This window comes from Chlamydotis macqueenii, chromosome Z (assembly GCF_036417535.1).
Source record: "Chlamydotis macqueenii isolate bChlMac1 chromosome Z, bChlMac1.mat, whole genome shotgun sequence".
Classification (NCBI taxonomy): domain Eukaryota; kingdom Metazoa; phylum Chordata; class Aves; order Otidiformes; family Otididae; genus Chlamydotis; species Chlamydotis macqueenii.
Window position 1 is genome coordinate 24,612,022 of NC_141593.1, and position 15,333 is coordinate 24,627,354.

A 15,333-nucleotide genomic window follows, 5' to 3' on the forward strand; every position below is an offset into this window, starting at 1 on the left:
AACACCTACAGCCTCCAGATGCTGCCATGAAGGTCAAAGCTCTGTATTTATCTACAAACATGTTGTTTGGTGTAGTACCACACTGCATTTTTTCTATCCTGTCTCTTCCAGGTGTGTGAATTATGACACAGCAGTGTAAGTTAAAATAAGGAAGTATGGCAGGAAAGGAGAGGAAAAGTCAAGCAGTGTATTTTCCTCACTGCACTAAAGAAGAAATGAGATCCTTACTCATGTTGCTGAACTGAGTAAGCAGCATTCCCTGTCCGTACATCTGGTGTAGTAAGTGCTCTTCCCTCTCCTTTTCTTTTTTGAAGGTATCACTATGGATACTGTATTTGAGGATCACAGGTCATGCAACTGCAAGGAGTGTCATGCTGTGCAGTCTTTTCTTCCAATAAATGAAATGCAATGAAATGAGTCAGCACTTGCTAGTTTGGAGAAGATACCAAATTACTTAGGGAGATTGCCAAAGATCAGATTGGTGATGACAAAATATTACCATGGAAACCCTGGCAGACGTAGCTGCACACACAAAGTAATCTCACTGGCTGTGCCCTTAGTCTGCGGGAACAGCACGTTGGAGCTGGGAATCCAGCACAGCCGAACTGAAAGGGAAAAGCACGATATGCTAAAGTAGGAGTAAACCTCTCCTGCTCTAAAACTGGTTTGTGGCTGTCATCAAATTTAATTTGCTGAGAAGCTGCAAAGAATTCACAGAAGTTAGCAAATGGCAATATTCAGGTTGCACGCCACCAATACCTGTCAAAAGTATGTCACTATAGCAGCATTTCATCCTAGACCTAGGATGCATCCCACACTTTCCACACAGAGGCTGGTCACTACTAGAAGTGCAGGTTTTAGCAAGTCACCATTATCTCCTGCCCTAGGTATTTGGGGAATCTCAGGTATCTCGTGATACCGCGTGATGTTGATCACTTGAAACAAGGTGGACGAAAAGGCAACAGGACAAGCAAAGTGTGTAGACTCAGGTGTATGGCGCAGTGCCTGTTGGACGTGTTTGTACACGTGGAAGCTTTTTTTGTTACCTTTGTCTGCTCAGGAACAGGGTTTGTGAGGCCTTTTGGGTTGGGTTTTGTGATCTTGCTTCATGTGCACCTAAAATTCAAAAAGGCTGCCAAGATCGTGTTAAGGAGAGAGGAGGAGCAGGACTGTGAATTATGTGAGGCTCTCATTTAGGCCGATGGTGCAGCTTCGTTTGTATTTGTTGCCCCAGGACACTGCAGACCCAAAGGAGGTTCAGCGAGGGAGAATGAAAACAGTCACAGCCAAGGGAAATCTGTTATATACAGAAAATTTTGGTGGTCATTTACTTCAGGAAACAGGTAAGATGGTCACAAAATGCCTCTGTACTCGGCACTGGTGAGGCCGCACCTTGAATACTATGTGCAGTTTTGGGCCCCTCAGTACAAGAAGGACGTTGAGTTGCTGGAGCGTGTCCAGAGAAGGGCAACAGAGCTGCTGAAGGGTCTGGAGAACAAGTCTTATGAGGAGCAGCGAGGGAACTGGGTTTGTTTAGTCTGCAGAAGAGGAGGCTGAGGGGAGACCTCATCGCTCTCTACAGCTCCCTGAAAGGAGGCTGTAGGGAGGTGGGTGCTGGTCTCTTCTCCCAAGTAACTAGCGACAGCACGACGGGAAATGGCCTTAAGTTGTGGCAGGGGAGGTTTAGACTGGATATTAGGAAAAATTTCTTTACTGAAAGAGTGGTCAAGCACTGGAAAAGGCTGCTACAGTTGGTGGTGTTAGGTTGATGGTTGGACTTGATGATCTTGGAGGTCTTTTCCAACCTTAAAGATTTTATGATTCTACGATTCTATGAAAACAGTAATAATTATTATTTTGTTGTAGAACGAATTTTGTCAGAAATTGGAAGACAGCAAGTAAGAAGCTAGCAAATACTTTATTTGTCCGTTATACGGCTAACACGCTTTGCAGTTAAACTGCAGAACCCGCCCGCGGCCCAACCCCAGCCCCCCTCCGCCCCCCCACGCTCCACGCCCCACCGCCGCCCCCTCACAGCGCCCCCCGGCGGCCGCACGGCGCCCACTCGGCGATCGATTGCTAAGGCCCCTCTAGGCCCCGCCCGCTGGCGGGCTGCTCTCCGCGCGGAGCTCGATTAAGAAGGCCTGTCCGTCGGCGGGTGCTGCCGCCCGTGGGTGCTCCCGCCCGTGGGCCATCCCGCCGAGCCACAGCGGGCGGCGAGGGGCCTTCTCGCTGCCGTCGGGAGCCGCCGGTGGCGGGGGGGGGAACGCGGGTGCCGCTGCCGATGCTGCGGTGGCTGATCGGCGGCGGCCGGGAGCCGCAGGGCCTGGCGGAGGTAGGGCGGCGGGCGGGCGCGGGGGAAGAGGGCAGAGCAGCTGGCGGCGGGAGGCGGGGCCAGGGGGAGGTTTAGGGTCGTTGGGCGGGGAGCAGGGAGCGGAGCGCTGTCCCCGCAGTCCGGGGCTGCCGGCCGGACCCGGGGCAGGGCGTGGGGCTCCGGAGGCCTTCAGGGCCGGCTAGCAGCCTGTCCGGCCGTCTGGCTGTTAGAAGGGATTATCAGCTCCCGTGAAGCGAAGGAGGGGAGGGGAGGGGAGGGGAGGGGAGGGGAGGGGAGAAAAAAACCCCACGGAAACAAACAGCCAAGCCCGTGGGGTTTGCGTGGGGGTTATGTCGTATTGCTGGCAAGCATACGGAGTCCTGCCCTCGGGACCCCCAGGTCGAGAATGTAAATTGTAGGCAGTAACTTATTATTTATGTTGGCCTAGTTGTAGTTTGTAGTAGTCTTCTGGCGTTTCTTCTCAGTTTCTTCTCCAAAAAACGAACTTGGTCTATGTAGTGCGCTGAACACAGACATCCTTCCTGTTGCCTTACTGGGGAAAAGAGTTTTGCTGGATCTGAGGGAGAGATTGTTGTGATTTTCTTGTCCCTAAGACTCTGCTGAAGTTCTCAGCCTGGACTTAACAAGAGTTAATTAACACTATTACTGGAGTGCTTACACTTAGTGCTTTTGTAATCTAGACAAATATGAGGAAGTAATTGTTTTTCATCTGCTGTACATGAGTAAGGCATGACAATGTCATGGGTGGTTTCAAATGCCAGTAGTTACTTTGGTGGAAGTTGGAGTCTGTACCAGTTTGGAATGACAGTGTTCGGGAATGCTTCTGACCTTTGTCATTAGTCAAAATATTGGTTGTATTGCAGCCATATTTAGCAGGTTTCTGTGCAGTTGTTTTGAAGAGGAAGATGGGAAATATGCAACAGCTTTCTAAGATGCGCTAGAAAACTACATTGGTGTGAGTCCATCTCCAAAGTTTAAACTTTAGCTATGGTTTAGTTACACTGTTACTCCACAAAGCATGAGTGTGAGTCAAGGTGTGGTCCAGTTCTTTCATGCTGCCATCTGTAGCTTGGTTATACCTGATCCACAGGACTTCTGTTCTCATTGCTACCACTGGTTTGCTGAGTGATGGTGATAATTTTGCTTCTCTGTGGAAAAAACAAATAATGAGTATTGATAAGGGTTAGTCCCCAGACTATTTTTATTCCTTTTTTTTTTTCCTGCATTGTGTAATGTTTCATCTAAAGATCATCTTCATAACCATTAATTCTCTCTGTAGTCTTCTTTAATAGATAAGGAAGTCCACAGCAGTGTGTGAGCAATGAACTTAGTTTTTGTTTCATGTGCTATGGCTTCAGCCAGCCGCAAAAAGGCCACATGTATTAGAGTGAAATTGCACTGGGTGAATAGAGAAAGCCTCTGGCAAATCTGTCCTGAATTCATGAAATGGAAATTTCTCCTTACCCATTTCTTTTTTTTTTTTTCCTATGTGATTGGAAATAATTTAGGCTTAAGCTCCTGAATCTCTTCCATTGATAGCCATGGTATGTGTCTTAAGCAGAGTGGCTCTGGTAATGGAAGCAGTCTAACTGCAGTAGCATCATGGTCCGAATAAGCTAATTTATCATGCTCAACGATACATATATGAGTATGTCTGTGTACTGTTCTATCCATATTTTTTGTGAACTGCTTTCAAAAATCGCACTTTTAAATGCTTCAGATCACAGGAATTATAGGAAGTTCGGAAGCTGAGGGTTTTTTACTGATTATTTTGTGATGCTTACAGGTCCTGCATAAAACATGTGAGTTGCAAATGGATACCATTGGCATTGGCGTCTAGCTTTCTCTTTGAAAAACTTGGTGATTCAATTAATAAAAAAATAGATTTATTCAGAGAAAGAATGCACATGCAACCAAACACTTCAGTAAATATTAATGAAGATCTGAAAAAAAACATAGCTGGTTATGTGATAGTACTGGGGGAAAAACCTGTTATTTTCTTGTTATCTGTAGTACTTCATCAGCCCTGTACCTTTCAATATTCCCAGGAATTCTTAAGAAAAAATAAGATTAGACACATTGTTCAAAAGAAGTAGCACTGTCTTGACTGAATAGGAAGTGACAATAGAATATAGAACTGGGATATTGTTACAAATTCTGACTTTTTCAAGGCTGTGTTACAATTGTTTTGTGAATGTATGTTTCTATTAGTAAACAGATCTCTTCTGACTACAGTACTGCTGAAGTCATCCAGCGATGCTGAGATTTGCTTAGGATTTTTAGAACTCTAAATTTTTTTTAGGGACTGTTTTGATTAACTTTTGACAGCTGAACTCCAAGTTTACATATTTGTCCAACTTTTCTTTATGACCATGCAGATGCTACTTGCACTATTTTAAATGGGAACTGCTATTCTCACATAATTGCATAAAATGAGGAACAGTTGCTTCATGAAATGCATCAGATAGCACAAAACAAAGATAAAATCACAAGAACTAGCATTTTGACAACCTCTTCATTTAAAAAATAAACACAGATTTCTTTCCGTCTTTATTAACTTTGTCATTCTTAACTTCTGAAGAATAGTATCATAGTATCAATACAGAAGTGACAGAAAATAATTTGTTATTCCTGCAAGAAGATGTTGAAGTTTCCGAGGATAATATGTTTGTCATTCATGTCATTGCCTCTCATGTATGCTGCATGTTGTATATTGTTCAGTAGTTGCTATTTTACAGTGTAGGTTATGTTGAAGTCCTCACAGATGAGACAGATTATATTGACTGTTGTGTAAAATAAATCTAGGGGGAGAGTACTGTCACCAAGTTACTACTGAGCTATTTAAATTTTTTATTTTTTAAATAATGTCTGGTAGCAAGTCGTTCCAGACTGTGGAAGACCGTAAATACAAAAAAATAGTTGTCTTCTGTTGAAACAAACTGATGATTGAGATTAGCAGAACTATTGTGCCTCAAAACAGCAGTCCTGTGCAATATTTTGTTGACCCTTTCTGGTGATCAGCTTGCTCTGAGTGATTGATTGTTCTTTTAATTAATAGTCTAGTTGGGGGTAATTGCAGGTGCTCTTGTATTAAATGATTAATCATTCTCTATGTTTTTTTAAAGTTATTTGCTTTGGTATTTTGTGAATAGAGTCCCAAGGAATGATTTATATATTATGTCACAGAACAGCATTTATTCTTATTTATTTTAAATATGTTGTCCTTATATAGGATTTAAAAATTGAACGATAGATGAAGGATATGAGAGGTTCACAGACCTCTTGGAAGAGGTGTAATTTAATGAAAAACTGGATGTATGGTGAATTGAGTCATGAAGCTGGCTCCACATGACAGCTCATGAGTAAACTAGGTTTTTGTCTTGGTGTAGCAGTGATTAAAGACATACAAAATGTTGTTGTTAAAAAGAAAATACTATATTATAATTTAAAATACATGCTATAGAAGGATATTATTTACTTGAAATAATAAGAAAGGATGTTTTGTAATGATTTTCATTAAGGTAAAATTATATTTCAGAAACTTAATTTAACTTCAAATGTAACTGTACATTCATGCATGAGCCTATACGTAGATTGTAAGACATTACAAAGACCTGATGAAAATAATTATGTCAGTACAAAATAAATTTAATTTCTTTTGTATGCCTTTTAGAAATCATCTGTACAGACTATTGGTGAAGAACAAATACAGAATCCTTACACGGAGCTCCTTGTCTTGAAAGGTCATCAAGATATAGTGCGATTTCTAGTGCAAATAGATGACTGCAGGTATGAAATTGCATTTCACATTGTTTCACAGCATCCTTGTCAATACTTCTGAGAATGTTTATGAAAATTTAGTAATATTATTAATCCTCTCCTTTTATTTTTGATGTGGGAGGGCGGGAAGAGCCTGGAGTTAAAGAAGGTAAGGGCTGAACACTCCCTTTCCTTTGTATGTTACTGCATCTTTTGACTTCTCTTGTAAGTTATACTTTCATGAGAAAATGATAGTGATGGAGTTATGTTTCCTGGTACAAATTCATTTGTTTGAAAGAAATGCCTTTGGCTAATTAAGCCCTTCTTTTTCAAGCTGTTGCTGGTTGAACATTCCCTTTTGTACATGCATATGTACACTTTCTCCCAGGACAATATGCACTGGTGTCTGTTTCTGTTCCGAGGGGATGCATATGTGTTATGTTTTTGAATTGAGGACAGCTGTTATTTCACCTAGTAGTTGTATGCAAGAATGTAATCTACTCCTACAGCTACACTGCAGCAATTGAGCCTGACATTCTCAACAATATTGAATGTGGCTGTTCCTTTCTTTCCAATCTTTTGTTATGCTTCCTTCTGAAAATCTAGTGCTTAATTCACTAGAGCTTCAGTTGATGCAACTTTTTTTTCCTGAACTTCTCAAATTTTGAAATTTTGACCACTTTATTCAGAATTACTACTTAGTAATATTCAAGACATGCCTAATCTTTGCTTTACATATCTCCTTCAATTTGATCTTGTTCAACTTGCTGTACTTCTTCGAAACCTGACAGTTCCTTTGTTTCTCTCTTCCAACTTTTAGCTTTGTGGACTTTTTTTTGTATATTCGCAGACAATCTTTATCTGTTCTGTTCTTAGTTCCTTGTAGCTAGGTCCAACTTTATTGTGAACTCTGAGGATGGAGTTATCTAAAAACTGGAAAACTTGTTATGAAGCAGAAGTGAAGTGACTGCGTTGACCATTGGCACTTTGTTTGAGAGAACAAATTATGGTGGTTTTACGTTATGACCTGGCTTCTATCCTAGCTTTGTCTAAATTAGCCTTACATGTTCTCTAATTTAACAGTCCTGCAGGAGAGGAAATATTTCTCTGCCTTAAAAGTAAGGTTGTGGAGCCTTTAGTCAGTAATTGTAGTGACTCTTGGCTAATGTGGAGAATTCAATAGAAAACCTTTAGAAGTATGAACATATCTAACAGATGAGAGTGTCTGTGTTAAAAAGGTGCAGTAGCTTTTGTCTTTTATGGATTAGGCTCAGAAGGGGATTTCTAATGTATTCATCAATATGCTACACAAACTTAATGTGCATGGGAGTTTGCTTTATATCCTTGCAGTGTACAGCAGGTGTTTTATGAAGGCGGATTCTCTCCTTCCCCGTGCACATTGATTGGGCAGGTAGTCTCTTCCAAATTTGGAATGCCCGCAGAATCTTTTTTTTCTAATGATTTTGTAAATACATGTATTAAAAAAAAAAATCACAGAAGACTCCATGGAGATTTTTTAGCTTGTCAGTCTGCATTCTTAATGTCATAAATTATATATATATATAAATTTATATATATATAAAAGAAAATGTACATACATTACCATAAAGTTTATTTTTCTACTTTATAGTAATCCACCAGAAGATTCATATAAAAACGGAAGATCCTTGTGGGATTTTTTTCAATCCTTTTTTTTCCCAGACAAGTTGTTAAGATAACCTTTCCTCAAAGTACCTTTTTCCCCAAACATATACTGAATAGACGTAATTTGTCTTTGTAGAAATATCAGAGTATTCTTAGATTGCAGGCACTGTCCAATGCAAATAAATCTTTTACCGTTTTGGAGTTTGTTGTATGGTAGCAGGTAAATTATTGAAGCTAAACTAACAATAATCAGTGTAAAACTAAAGCCTGGATGGCCACATTGAAGATAGATTATAAAATAGCATATGGATAAGGAGTAAGTTATATAGCTGGTTAATATTCTGAAAGTTTGAGGAGTTTACTAGTTGCTTCACTGGACAGTAATTCTAAGGTTTTATTTATCTAGAATATGGTAGTTTCTGGATTGTTAAACAGCTGATAATATTTTTCACTTGATTCTTTTCAATAAAATTAATATTGTTACACAGCTTCTGAAATGTTTTTATTTGGTTTCTGCAGCTATTCCATTGTGTGCTTTTTGTCAACTATTGTAAGCCAAGTTTCACGCTTCAGGTCTTTAGATAATATCATCTTATTGAGAATTTTGCAGAAGGATTTTCTTGTTTTCTCAGTGGCTCAGCTAAAACCAGTGAGTGGAAAATTTTCTCAGATTGTTTTTTGAAGATACTAAATAAATCCTGTATAAATGTAACAGAAAGCTGTTTTTTTTTTTTTCTTCTCTTGTATTTTTTGGACATGAAGTGAGGGTCATATTGATTGGAAGATCTCTAAAGAAGCCTAAGCTTCAGCAAGAGTGTTTCAGAAAATGGACTGAGATAAAATGGCATGTAATACTCTAGCACCTGACACATTAAAATAAACAGAGTTCATAACACATTTTAAGAATAGCTTTTTTTTTTTATGCTCATTTGACCATTCCTTGCTCCTTCAGGATCATGACTGGAAAAGAATCAGGTGACCCATGAATCTCCACCTTGGTGAACAGAATGTAACTGTAGGGTAACTGACTACAATATACCTTTATATTTAAACAGAAGTCCTAATTAGAAGACGAGGAGAAAAATATACAAAACAGCACTCTATTGAACTTCTGTGTTGATGAATTAATTACACTTATGCCTTCCTTCAGACACCAGTTTTCCTCTCAGAATTTTGTTCACGTGGCGCACAGCTCCAATATTACTCAAGAAAGGAACTGGAATTCAAAGGGTTATTGCTGAATTATAAGAGTCTTGCTATTTTAAGTTCTTGGCATTATGACAAAACAAGGTGTAATAGAACTGAAAAGGCAACTGAAGACAAGAAAGTATTGTTATCAGAAGTGTGCATGGAACCTTGTTTTTTACTTCAATGTTTTGAAAGAAGGGGCTTTGAAGAAAGTACAGCTTACTTTTTTTTTTTTTTAACTATAATAGAATAAAGCAGGAGGATATGTGGAAGAAAGAGTGGGGAAAAATCCCTGTGGCTTTATACCTGAAAACTTATTCTGTTAGCCAGTTTCATGAACATTGTAACTGCAAAGAATCTAAGAGAAAGGTGTTGTAGTTCAGGAAAATATTTGTAAACATGAATAGAATCATAGAATCCTTGAATGGTTAGGGTTGGAAGGGACCTTCAGAGGTCATCTAGTCCAAGCCCCCTGCAAGGAGCAGGAACATCTTCAACTAGATCAGGTTGCTCAGAGCCCTGTCCAACTGGCCTTGAATGTTTCCAGGGATGGGGCATCTACCGCCTCTCTGGGCAACCTGTTCCAGTGTTCTAAAACCCTCAGTGTAAAAATTTTTTTTCCTAATGTCTAATCTAAATCTACCTCCCTCTATTATGAAACCATTACCCCTCGTCCTGTCACAACAGGCCCTACTGAAGAGTCTCTCTCCATCTTTCCTGTAGGCCCCCTTGAGGTACTGGAAGACTGCTATCAGGTCTCCCCGGAGCCTCCTCTTCTGCAGGCTGAACAGCCCCAACTCTCTCAGCCTGTCCTCATAAGAGAGGTGCTCCAGCCCTGTGACCATCTTCATGGCCCTCCTCTGGACCCTCTGCAACTGGTCCATGTCTTTCTTATGTTGGGGGCTCTAGAGCTGGACGCAGTACTCCAGGTGGGGTCTCACCAGAGGAGAGCAGAGGGGGAGGATCACCTCCCTTGACCTGCTGACCATGCTCCTCTTGATGCAGCCCAGGATGTGGTTGGCCTTCTGGGCTGCAAGAGCGCATTGCCTGCTCGTGTTGAGCTTCTCATCTACCATCACTCCCAAGTCCTCCACAGGGCTGCTCTCAATCCATTCTCTGCCCAGCCTGTATTTGTGCCTGGGATTGCCATGACCCAGGTGCAGGACCTTGCACTTGGTCTGGTTGAACTTCATGAGGTCTGCACGGGCCCACCTCTCCAGCCTGTCAAGGTCCCTTTGTATGGCATCCCTCCCCTCCAGCGTGTCAACAGCACCACAGAGCTTGGTGTTGTCAGCGAACTTGCTGAGGGTGCACTCTGTCCCACTGTCCATGTTGCTGACAAAGATGTTGAACAGGGCCAGGCCCAACACGAACCCCTGAGGGACACCACTTGTCACCGGTCTCCACTTGGACATTGAGCCGTTGACCACCACTCTCTGAGTGCGGCCATCCAGCCAACTCCTTATTTTAATGGTATCTATTTGAAGAGCTTATTGTAATAGTATGTATTGGCAATTCTTCAACCTTGTTCTTATATTAAGTATGTGTTGATAAACACCTGTTTAAATGTACTGACCTCAGCTTATAAACTGTAATTGGGATTTATGAATGTGTATTTATTCTTTAAAGCAAGAGTCTTATATGTTTTGTAATTATTTTTCTTGGGTAACTGTTTACTGCTTTTCCATTACATTATGCTATGTTGAAGTTTTCACAGCTTTGTTTTTTTTTTTTTTCCATTTCAGATTTGCGTCTGCAGGAGATGATGGAATCATATTTCTGTGGAACGCTCAGGTTAGCTCATTTTTTGGGGGAGTAGCTTGTGTGCTCTGGAGAGAGTAAAAGTTGGGGAGAGGAGTTAGAAATGTCTAGTAGCAAAAAAGCAGAATAAATAAGAATACTGCAGAGCTACTGTTTGAAAATGTAAAAGTGGAGGGAGGGAGTCTATCAAATCTTAGTTTACAAAGGAGAGCTAGGGAAGTAAAAGTTATGTCAACCCAAGTTAGAATGTTTTGGGAAGATATAGTGATTTTTAGAGAGATTTGAGATAAAATTATGGTGTGAAAAGCAGAAGCATGTATGAACTTCAGGCTTTAATTCTTCTTTAAAAATACATTTGGTGTTTGCTGTAGGCACTGAAATGTTCACTAGTAGCTCAACAAATACATGGCAAGGTCCCAGTCCTATCAAGATTAATATGTATACTTAAGTTTTAAGTACATTTCAGTGGCTCTATTAGCAATATCTGTTTGTATTCTAACTGGTTAGAGATAATGGACAGCTAACACAAAACTGTACTGGAAAGACACCAAAGTCGGTGTAAGTTAAACATTTCATGTAGAGCACAAATAAGGCCTTACTTGCTTGCTGTGCTTTTGAACGCTTTTATAAACTTTTGAAAACTTTACTAGGACATTAGATTTATCACAGAAATAGTGTTCTGTAAGTTTAATACCCACTATTCTGCTCTTCTGCTCTCTCTGTATCACTGATGAAATTACAGAGAAGTGTTGCGCATTAGACCTGTGTTAGTATACAAGTTAGATTGTTCAACAGGAAGTCTAGAAGGGAGACATACTGTGCTATCTAAACTGTGAATATCAAGCATTCAAATTTAGGAAGAAAGAAATCTTGGACTGTAAACTTTTTTGGAAACCTTCTGAAAAATTTATATGTGACATTTATGATGGTGTAATTTTAAAATATGGCTGGGGGAACTTCAAACTCTTCCCCTGTTTTGAGCAGTTTCAGTTAGTGCTTTGCTGTTGTTGAAGGCCTTTTATAATTCTGTAATTTGGAAAAGGAAGTTGTTTCTGAATATTCAAAATTGTGTATGTGAGTATATATACTCAGTATTCTGAGCAGTTTGTGAATATAAAACTCATTTAGATATCCAGCTTAGGAACTGAGTTCCATTTTCTACTTCTGTAGGGTTTTTATTATGTTTTTGTTAAAGCTAATATTTTGTAATTTTAATTAAAAAAACTTAACCTACAAGTGTAAAGAAGTTTATAGTTAAAACTAGCCTGTATTTTAATTGCATGATTAAAATACCAGTATGCTTCTGCGTGTTTGTTTGTAGGGTTTTGTCCTCTAACTGAACAGAGCAGAAGTGGCTGCAGTTATCTAAACCATCAGCTTGATGCTGTAGATAATGTACATACTAAATAAAACTATCAGTTTTATTGGCAGTACTGTGTATGCCATAAATATAGGTCAAGTTTTTCTAATAATTGAAATAAAAAAATACTTTTTCAAGAAAAAGTTTGTCAACAAATCTGAATTACTGTCCTATCTGTTAAAAAGGATGAATGGCCAATATTTTCATTAAAATGAAATGAGTTTAATATGCAACATAGCTCTTAAGGGCTTTTAGAGGTTATTTTTACTCTTGGAGTAATTTTTGTTATGTAGTACTCCTTTACATTTATATTTAATATGTTATTAATTCTGGGTAAGATCTTGAACAGTATTGAAAGTAGTAAGAAGTAAATCCATAAATTAGTTTAGGAAGGGAGATTTTAGATTCTTAGAAAATCTTGCTTTTGAAAGTCATTTGGTACCTATGTCATATGCTACAGTAGGCATTTTCCAGATTTTACCTTAATTTTCCATGGTTTTATTTTTCAGACTGGAGAAAAACTTTTTGAACTTCATGGACACACACACAAAATTACAGCTATAGCACCATTTTCTTCATCAGATGGTTCTGAAGAAAAAAAAAGTTTGATTTTAACAGCATCAGCTGATAGAACAGTTATTGTATCCTTAGATCTGGAGAAGATTCAAATGTCTATGGGCTTTTGGTTGTTTTTTATTTTTAAAGGTAGCCTTGAGACAGTCTGCACGTTGTTTAAATTTATTGACTGGTGATATTCAATAAGTATAATTGTATTACACTAGGATTGTACTAGTTACTGCTTACAAGTACATGCAGTTCTTCCATTGAAAAGACAGTCACGGTTTAGAAGACTGGGTTTCTACATACCTGTTTCCCACTGTGTCATTTAGTTACAAACACAGCAGTTGTCTTTGTAATATTTAAAAATCTTTCCATTTCCTTAATGAATGAAGTCAGGTTTGGGACTGCACTAGTGGCAGACAGGTTCAGAAAGTGTCATGTTTCCATTCTACTGTAAAGGTAAGATGAGGAAACCCTAGGTATGTCTGTTGTTTTGTTGTATACAATAATATATTATGTATGGCTCATGGACTATATGGGGAGGTGTTTTAAAATGAACAGCAATGTTTGATTTAAGAACAGATAAACAATGAGTGGCTGAGAAGTGGGCACAATTCTTCATTTGTTTTTGGGACTCTTAATACCTCAATTTTCTCTTTGAAAGGATGTAGAACAAAGGTCATTTTATGGCTTGGTTTTGTTACTATGTTGGAAAAGTTAACCTCCAGTCAAACTAGTTCTTTGTGATTAATAGTAGGAAAAAAATCACTGAAAAATCAGTTTTTGCATTATTGTTGGAAAAATGTAACATATATTACATAATTAAATCTGTATTTCCCGAGAAAGTGACACCTTAATGCTGTATTTCTTAGTACTTATAGCTTTATCTTCCTAAAGCTCATGATCATTTCACTGAAAAATTCCCTGTAGAACTTTTGCAGGGGACATATATCTGATTTTTGTTCTGCAGTGTTTGACAGTTCTTCAAAGACTGGATGTATGGTTGTCTGGAGGGAGTGATCTATGTGTTTGGAACCGAAAATTAGATCTCTTGTGTAAGACTAGTCATCTTACTGATGCAGGTAAAAATGTAAATGACTCATTATGGCTGTTAAAGTGCAAGTAAAATGGATCTGTATAATGATGCAAAACCAACTTGGCAAATTCTCTTTAATTCCAATGGTAACATTATATATTAGAGCCACTTTCTATTTTTTTAAATGTCAGGCATAATAATTTCAGAATTAAGACTGCTTTTAATCTCCTGTGCTGTGTGAGTTTTAGAATATGTCAAATCTCAATAACTGTACATTAGCTTGGACTTCTAGGGCTAGACCTTGGATGCTGATTTGTACATGTTTGCTGTAACGTGAACCAGATCCTTTGACTAGGTTTCTCTATTAAGGAGTGGGAGTTTTATTATTCCTAAGTAAAGCTTTGCAGTAGTAGAGCAATAAATATTTTTTTTTTTAATTATTATTAAGAATCAATACTTTTGATGTAGAAAATACAGATTTTGCTAGAGATACAGTAAATGTAATCAGATCTCAATGTCAATAATGATTTTCTATTAATAAGCTTATATATTATCTCTCCATGCAAATAAAATTGTTGCACATTATTGCCATGCTTTACAAAGATACCTATGAAGCTGTGAATCAAATTCAGAGTTGGAACCAATATTTTCCGCATTTTTATCATAGAATGGAGTAGTGATAGGTAAAGCCTTCTGAATCTTTGAGGATATTAATACTTATTTTGGTTCAGTATGAAATATCATGCCAAATGCCAGTTGGAAGTGGTGCTGTAAGTGCTTAGCATGAGGTGCTATTGAAACTTTTGTACAAAGGGTCAATGAGATGTGCAGCACAAGCCCTCTCTTATCTCCTAATCTCTTGCTTCTTTTGTGGGGAAAGAGGCAGATTGCTTTTTCCTTGGGTAATTTTCACTTGATGGTGTGGCAGCACAGACTGGAGGAATTCTGTGCAGGAATAACAGCAAAATGGACATTTTATCTTGTGCCCTATTCTTCTTCAGCTAGCTCTGCACAGTATTTTAGTATCATGCATACTGTGGTGGTATCAGTATCTAGTAACTTTGGTACTGCATATGTTTGGAGTCTCAATATTTACCACAGTGTCCTTGATATTGTCCAGCATTAGGACATAAAAATCTTAAGTGTATTTAAAATAAAAAAGTTACTGATTCCCAGCTTCACCTCAAGTTTGATGTTCAGAATTCTGCTGTATTCGGGACCAAAACTCCTGACTCTACCTTCATCTGAGGTAATCTGTTCACTTTCAATGCTGTTTGACTTTCACTTCAGGCAATATACTTTTATTTTGATAATAACTTAAAAGTGGAAGGAAGATTATGAAGAACTGTATTAGTAAGAAATTAACAGTTTGCTGTGTTTTCTTATGGCCAATAAGTATCCTTTTCTCCCTTATCTCCTGTGTTTTTTCAAAGGTATCAGTGCTTTGGTTGAATTGCCTAAAAACTGTGTTGCAGCAGCTGTTGGCAAAGAACTAAGTGAGTATGTTGCATTCCTGTAAATGTTCATGTTCCTCTATAACAACTGCTTATCAGACATATGCGTAAAGAGCATGCTGCTGGAATTGTATAGCAAAAGTAAATGATGTTAGTTTGTGATTAGAAACCTTCTTCCTTTTTCCCTTATTTGACAAAGAGGCAGACAATACTAATCTCATTTAGGAATTTTGGT

The 15,333-nt window shown here is 38.7% G+C and overlaps 1 protein-coding gene across 3 annotated transcripts in view; it reads left to right on the forward strand.

Moving 5' to 3' along the window:
• The first annotated feature begins 2,170 nt into the window (after positions 1 to 2,170).
• WDR41 (WD repeat domain 41) overlaps positions 2,171 to 15,333 on the forward strand; it is a 30,023-nt gene continuing 16,860 nt past the window's right edge. For 2 of the 3 annotated variants that reach the window (XM_086770565.1, XM_086770563.1), the window contains exons 1-7: positions 2,171 to 2,335; positions 6,009 to 6,124; positions 10,672 to 10,720; positions 12,557 to 12,688; positions 13,005 to 13,067; positions 13,579 to 13,690; positions 15,078 to 15,140. In XM_086770565.1, the coding sequence (XP_086626691.1) occupies positions 2,285 to 2,335; positions 6,009 to 6,124; positions 10,672 to 10,720; positions 12,557 to 12,688; positions 13,005 to 13,067; positions 13,579 to 13,690; positions 15,078 to 15,140 (586 nt within the window). In that variant the 5' untranslated portion in view covers positions 2,171 to 2,284. The remainder of the gene's footprint in view (positions 2,336 to 6,008; positions 6,125 to 10,671; positions 10,721 to 12,556; positions 12,689 to 13,004; positions 13,068 to 13,578; positions 13,691 to 15,077; positions 15,141 to 15,333) is intronic. The other variant, XM_086770566.1, reaches the window with a different exon arrangement.